Source organism: Akebia trifoliata, chromosome 11 (genome assembly GCF_017979445.1).
Source record: "Akebia trifoliata isolate Shusen 1 chromosome 11, ASM1797944v1, whole genome shotgun sequence".
Classification (NCBI taxonomy): domain Eukaryota; kingdom Viridiplantae; phylum Streptophyta; class Magnoliopsida; order Ranunculales; family Lardizabalaceae; genus Akebia; species Akebia trifoliata.
The window spans coordinates 28,056,328-28,063,527 of NC_141385.1; the positions used below are offsets into that span (position 1 = coordinate 28,056,328).

At 38.8% G+C, this 7,200-nt stretch overlaps 1 protein-coding gene across 1 annotated transcript; it reads left to right on the forward strand.

Moving 5' to 3' along the window:
* Positions 1-771: 771 nt before the first annotated feature.
* LOC147391205 (putative pentatricopeptide repeat-containing protein At3g05240) lies at positions 772-6,992 on the forward strand. The gene is made up of 7 exons (XM_086459026.1): positions 772-844; positions 935-1,002; positions 1,107-1,196; positions 1,576-1,684; positions 3,864-3,915; positions 5,196-6,630; positions 6,909-6,992. Exons 1-7 carry the CDS (start codon positions 772-774, stop codon positions 6,990-6,992), a joined length of 1,911 nt encoding a protein of 636 aa, XP_086315152.1.
* The last annotated feature ends 208 nt before the right edge of the window (positions 6,993-7,200 follow it).

The following is a 7,200-nucleotide window of genomic DNA, read 5'->3' on the forward strand; positions in this document are numbered from 1 at the left end:
ATTCTTGCCCCCAATCTAGATGTTTGTTATTTCAAAGTAATTAGAAGAGGGGTAGGTACTTATCTAGTGTTTTTACGAAACAAAATGGTTGAGGATGTGATCTGTCATGTCAATCGTTGAACTTCCTTCTTGATATTTGGAGATGGCACATTAACTAATGCCTTGATCTAATCTGGATTTGCTTTGATCCCTTTTTTCGTGACCAGATAACTGAGGAACTTCCCTGAAGATACCCCGAATGCGCACTTGGTTGGATTTAACTTCATCATGTACTTTTTCAATATATCGGAGGTCTGTTCTAAATCTTGGATATGACCTTGCCTCTTTGTACTTTTAACAAGGGCATCATGAATGTACATCGCCACAATTTTTCTTATTTTCTTCTTGAACATTTGGGCAACTAGACACGTTGATAAGTTGCTCACGCGTTCTTGAGTCTGAATGGCCTAATTTTATAACATAATGTTCCTCGATCCAAATCTTACCATTCTTCTTTGGCACAATGATGATGTTGGTTATCCATCTTGGGTACTAAATTTCTCTGATGAAGTTGTGTGCTTCAACTTCTATATTTCTTCATCGACTGCATCTCTTCACTTTGGTACGAGTGGCCACCTCTTCTGTCGGACATGTGGATAATTGGGATCAACATTCAGTTGATGGAAGATAATCTTTGGATCTATGCTCGACATGTCTTTAAATGACCATGCAAACACTTTCTTATTTCTTTTCAAAAAGCTTGTTAACACCTTCTTCTCTTACTCTAATAACATGGAACCAATGAAAGTTTTCATTGATTCTTTTCGATCTCCAATGTTTACGGTTTTTATCGGTTCAATCGCAGGTAACTCCTCTCACTCTTCTACACGATTTTTTGTGGTAGGGGAGTAAGATTGTGATTGCTATTGGTTTGTTTGGATGGGATCTCCAATAGGAGGTGACCCCTTGCTTTGGCTCATTTTTCTTGAATGGGGCGATGTAACATTGTCTTGCAGCTGCTTGGTCTCCTTTAATTTCCCAAACACCATCTAATGCTTGAAATCATATTAGTTGAGAGAACTTCCCTCATCTTACGTATTCAAGTTTGCCCTAAGATTACGTTGTAGGGTGAAGGAGCATCCACTACAATGAATCTTGTCATCACCATTACTGGTCCAGGCGATATTGGTAAGATGATTTCTCCTAGTGTTCATGTTGTATCTCCATTGAAACCTTCCAAAAAAGAATTTTGTGGTTCCATTGCACTTTCATCCACGCTTATCTTCTTGAATACTTCGATGAAAAGGACATCAACTAAACTTCTTGAGTTCACCAATATTTGATGGACGTCGTGAATGCCTATCGACGGTGTTAGTACCAAGGCATATTTATGAGGACCATGTGTTCATTCCAGATTTTGATCCAATAAGAAGATGATAGAGTGTCCATTTTCTATTGGTGGTTGACTCCATCGTGGTTGAGGTTGGAGTTGGTAGACTTATCGTACCTAAACAACTTTTATAATCAAATTCCTCTTGCCTAATTGTTTTGCACAGTTTGTTTAAGTTACCACTCCTACATGTATGACATTAATAGTGTTCGTCATCTGCTTTTATTGCCTTGGTCCTCTTGGAAGAAGAGGAAGAAGGCGTTCTTGTTACTGATTGGCATGTGTTTGCCTTAGACGAGCAACGAACTCCTATATGTATCTTCGATCTATGAGATCTTGGACCATAGTCTTTAAAGAATTGTAATCTTATGTCTGGTGTTCATGATCCTTATGAAATGCGCATCTCTTCATGACATCCCTCAAGGAAGGACCTAAAAACATCTACTTCAGCCATCTAATGAATGGCTCATTCTAAATACATTGAAGAATACGATCCAATGAATCTTGAGAGAAGTATACTTCTGTACACCTTCAAGTCCGGACCTCTTTTTCTTTTACTTCTGGCTTGACTAGCCGTTTTGGTCCTTGTTGAGACATCTTCTTTGCTATTTGGATGATGGAAGCAGTCGTTGAGGCAACGCTCAACTTGTCTTTTTCTAGTTTGGCATACTTCTCCACCTTCAACAAGAGATCCTTCATATTGTCTAGGTTACTCTTCACTAGATAATCATATAGTTTCAAACTATTGAAGATCTCTTTTTGATAGGTGATGATTGTTGTAAGATCATTGCAATTGTCGATCTGAAGAAGTTTTGTCTTGAATTGGTGAATATATTCTTTTATGGTCTCTCCAATTCTTTTCTTGAGGTTAAAATGTGAGTCTACCCCCTTTTGTTGTCATCAGCTCCCCATGAACTATGCTATGAAGTTCATGCAGAGTCTAAGAAGTTATCAATCGCTCTTGGAACAAGTCGGTGAAACCATGTTAGGGCTGCTTTGCGTAAATTAGAGGGGAACACTCGAGATAAGAGAACATCCTTCTTTTCTTTAAGTGTTATTACTTGTTTGTAATGGTAGAGATGCTTCATTGGGTTGGCAGATCCGTTGTAAAGGTTAAACTTGGGGATGAAATATTTTCAAGGAAGCTCATCAACCATGATTGTTGCTATGAATAGAGAGTCCTTTAGGTCTTTGATTGCCAATCGAGCGAGTTGCTCAACTGAATTTCCCTTCCCATGTGCCACCAGGATGTTAAGTTACTTCATTTGTTTCTTCAACATAGAATCTAGTTCATCTCAGATGATGAACTCACCATCATTTCGTTTTACTTCTGATTGGAGTGTTGATGTTCGTTATTTGGTGAGACGTCATCTTCGACTATGCCTCTATATCTTGCCCTCTTTGTAAGGCTGAAACGTTGACGGTATCTAGAGGTAGATTATCCCCTTATTTTCATCGTGCATCATGATTCCGAGTATTAACTGCATCTTGAGGCTAAGCTACCCTCGGACCATTGAGTTAAGTTTACGAACCGTTGAGTTGACTATGCAGAATTGCATTTTCTTGGCGTAAAAGTTCAACAATTCTTGTTGCTCCTACATCTAGGTTTAAACCTTTGGACTTGTTCTTGCAAAGTTTGAAGAATCTCTACTTGGTTTTAAGGTGGGTTAGAAGTACTAGCCATAGGATGATGTGAAGGAGAAAGTGAAAGGTTTCTTAAGTTTTGCATTACTTGTGTAAGATCGCCTAAGAAGGATGTCTTGCTAGTTTGACTTTGACTAAAAAGATAGCCATCTCATTAGGGACTAAGAGTCTTCTTAATTGAGAGTGTTGTTTTACAAAGTAGGCCTCTCGATTGATCGTGCACGTGTGCGTTGAGTGAATGTTGTGAATTCCCTTAAAAGGAAAGTTTGTTATGAGAGGTCAAGGATATGGATGATTGAAGGCCTTTAAAGGTGAATAAGGGTATATTTAGGATGGAGGATGATGAAGAATTCTTTTGATTGATGGCATCTCTAGTTTTGTTCTTTGTTTCCACAAACGACCCCAAAAAGTATGGGAGATTTTTTTGGATCTCCCACTCCTTGAGATACATATTAGAATAGATGATGAAACCTTTCTTAAGATACGTATTACAATGATTGATTTACTCCTCTTAAAGAAGCATATTATAATAAATGAGCAACTCTGCTCGTCTTATTCTATGAATCTTCCAAAGTTTCAATCATCTTTTTCGATGAAGTTTCTTCGTCTTCGATTGTAGTACGATGTCACCTTAACCTGAAAAGACACTGGTGGCGTGCTAGCCAAGGAGCCTCCGACAATCAAGTTAGATCTTAGTTTATCTATAAAGTAAAAAAAAGGGTTCAAGTATAAAAGACTTTTGTGTGGTTAGTACCTCATGATTTGAGAGGGATAAGTCTCCCTATTTATAAGTTGGATTCATTGAAAGAGGTATTAACCTCTTTCCCATGTTCTCTTGCATTTATGGCAGCTAATGCCCATGATGTATTGATGGCAATGAAGATCTACTCCTCATGGTTCTTGTAACATACATAAGGAGTGACCTTAAATGTGTAACTGCCTCGACTCTATGACGACTCAGTTCTTCGAGTTGACTCAATCAGGTTATGTGGTTATGGTTCTTTTAAGTACCATGCGTAGTTTGTGCTACTAGAGTAGCTTAGTTTCAACGAGAGTTTCTCCTTGGTTTGGTGACTGTGCCACCCAATATGAATCTCTTGGTTTGGTGACTGTGCCACCCAATATGAAGGGACATGTTGTCTGTATCTCTTTAGTGTGTATTGTTTGACTGAGAGTCGGACCAGGAAGCCAAGGTGCCTGGCAAAGGCATGTTTGATTGTGGGGTCGACCTAAGAAGTCGAACCTCCTAACAAGGTACGTTTGATTGAGGAGTTGGACGAGAAGGTCGAACCTCCTAATGTACATGTTGGGATGAGGGGTTGACTAAGGTGGCTGAACCACCTAACTAGAGCACGTTGGACTGAGGGGTTGGCTTAGGTGAATGAACCACCAAGGTAGAGCATATTAAGTGAGGGGTTGACTTAAGTTCCTGAACTACCTAGCTAAAACACGTTGAGTGAGGGGTCGGTCTAGGTGGTCATACCACCTAGCTAGAGCACACTGGGTGAGGGGTCAGCCTATGGGCCGAATCTCCTAGTGGGTCTGCTCGAATGTGTATGCTTGATCTGATTCATTTCGATTTAGGGCGACTTGGGTCATTGTGCCTGGATTTAGAAATTATGCTAATCCCAAGGTAGGTAGGTTTTTTGGTTCCTCCAAGTGAGTTTCGTATTATCATGGCGACTTTTTTTTTTTTAATATAAAAAAGAAAAGAAAAAAAAAAGTCTTCGAATCTTGCGAGCATTCTAAAAATGGCAGAGTGCCAAGATTTCCAAAATAATATGAGGCAAGCGATATTGAAAATTCAAATTGACTGAATTGCATGCATCAGATATTGCGAGTCATCATCTTGATTATATTATTGGATCATGTTTGAGAATGAGATGATAGAGTGGTCAAATTTGCCTCAACTTATTAACTAGCAGCACATAACATAAGAAGACCTACCCAACCAACGTCTCTGTATGTTGAAACTTGCTGAACCTAAATTTTCTCTCCTATTCCAATTTCCTCTTTCCTATTGCTTCCATCGATCTTTATCGTTGATCTCCGAAAATCCCTTCTCCAATGGTTCACCTCACATTCGACATGCTTTCGCCATTAAAAATGGATTTTTCTTTATTGATCTTCTTCTCACCTATTTTACTAATGGCCAAATCGAAATTGCACAATCCTTTTTCAGAATCCATTTTGGTCCCAATATCCGTTTATTAAATTTTAAGCTCAAAGAGTTATCCAATGGTGGATTCTTCGAGAAAATCCTCCATCTCTACAGCATTCTTCGACTTTCCCACAATTTAAAACCAGATAATTTCACATTCCCCTATGTGCTTAAGGCATGTGCAGGTCTTTTAGCATGTAAACAAGGCAGATCGATACATTCGCAAATCCTAAAATGTGGGTTCCAAGACAATATTTTCATCACGAATTCTCTCATAGAGTTGTATTCGAAATTTGGTTCTTTGCATACAGCACATGACCTTTTTGATCGAATGCCCAATCGAAATTTGGTTTCTTGGAATTCAATGATATCAGGTTATGGATTGAATGGATTTCCTGATAAAGCATTGGAACTTTGTAATCAAATGAATTTGGAAGGGATGAAACTAGATAAAATTGGTTTGAAGATAATTCTTCCTTTATGTGGCCAATTGGGAGCAATTCATCTCGGAAAATCTATTCATGCATATATAATCGTAATGGGTTTGTCTTCAGATACCATCTTAGCAACTGCAATAATGGATATGTATGCAAAATGTATGAACTTGGACACTGCCGAGAGACTTTTTGATGAGATTCGACACAAAGATGTCATAAGTTGGAATTCCATGATGAGTGGGTATTTGAAAAGTGGAGAATTAGAAATGGTGTTGAACTTCTTTCACAAAATGCAGATAGAGAGTGTGAAACCTAGTGTTGTTACAGTATTGATTACCCTCCAAGCTTGTACCAATTCAGGGAGTCTTCTTCATGTAGGGCAAACCATCCATGGCTACATCACAAAGCTTGGGCTTTGTTCAGAATCATCGATAGAAGTTCTTTTGATAAACATGTACTCCAAATGTGGAAAACTGAATTTCGCTTATCGGGTATTCAGTGATCTTACGAAAGAAGACGTGAACTCTTGGACTGCCATGATTCATGGGCTTGGCATGCATGGGCATGGTGTGGCCACTCTAATGGGATTCTTCAAGATGTTGAAGAGAGGTATAGTTCCGGATGGTTTATGCTTCCTTGTCATTTTGTCTTGCTGTAGCCACACCGGATTAGTGAGCCAAGGTTGCAAAGTTTTTGATTATATGGTTAGACAATTGGGCATTCTTCCGAAGATGGAGCATTATGCGACTATGGTTGATCTAATGGGACGAGCGGGACTTATTGATGAAGCATTTAGATTTATTAGACAGATGCCACTAGAACCCGATATTAGTATTTGGGGGGCGTTCTTGGGGGCTTGTAGGATTCATGGCAATTTCAAGATGGTGAAATTGTCAGGAGAGGAGTTATTTAAGTTGGGTCCAAAAACTTCTGGCTATTACAAGCTTCTACTGAGTATTTACGCGAGTGAGGGAAACTGGGACGAAGTCTTGAAGATTAGAAATTTTTTGACAGATAGAGTGAGAAAGGCTTCAGGATGTAGTTTGATTGAAATCAACGTCTGAGAACCATGACAGAGTGGTTTCTAAGGAATTGTAGTTTTATTGAAAAAAAAAAATTGTTGGATATGTTGAAGCTGCCCCTTACATCCTCCGACTACCAGACAAAAGTAGTCATCCAAACAGGCGACAAGGAAAAAAAGGAAAGCTCAAGTTTCTTTGCTTCCTAGTGCTACAGTTTGAGAGGGAAAACAATGAGGCAAACTACAAGTTCTACTCTTCAACTTTTGCTTTTGTAGCTGGGCAAGCTTTTCAATGGAAATGCAACCTTGCAACAGTTGATGGCCCTAGCTATTAGAGTAGATGTGAATGTGATGGTGTAATTGGTCTTTTTGGATTATTAGGAGTTCAAATGTCTAATGTCCCTATACATAATATGTTGATTCGGTTCCACATCCATTGTTTATTTCACTCATTAGATCCTTAAATGTGAGGGTATATAATTGAAGAGAGAGCTGCTATTGGCACCCCAAATTTTACTTATTACACTCCAATTTCTTAAAAAAAAATTTATCATACCCCAATTAAAGA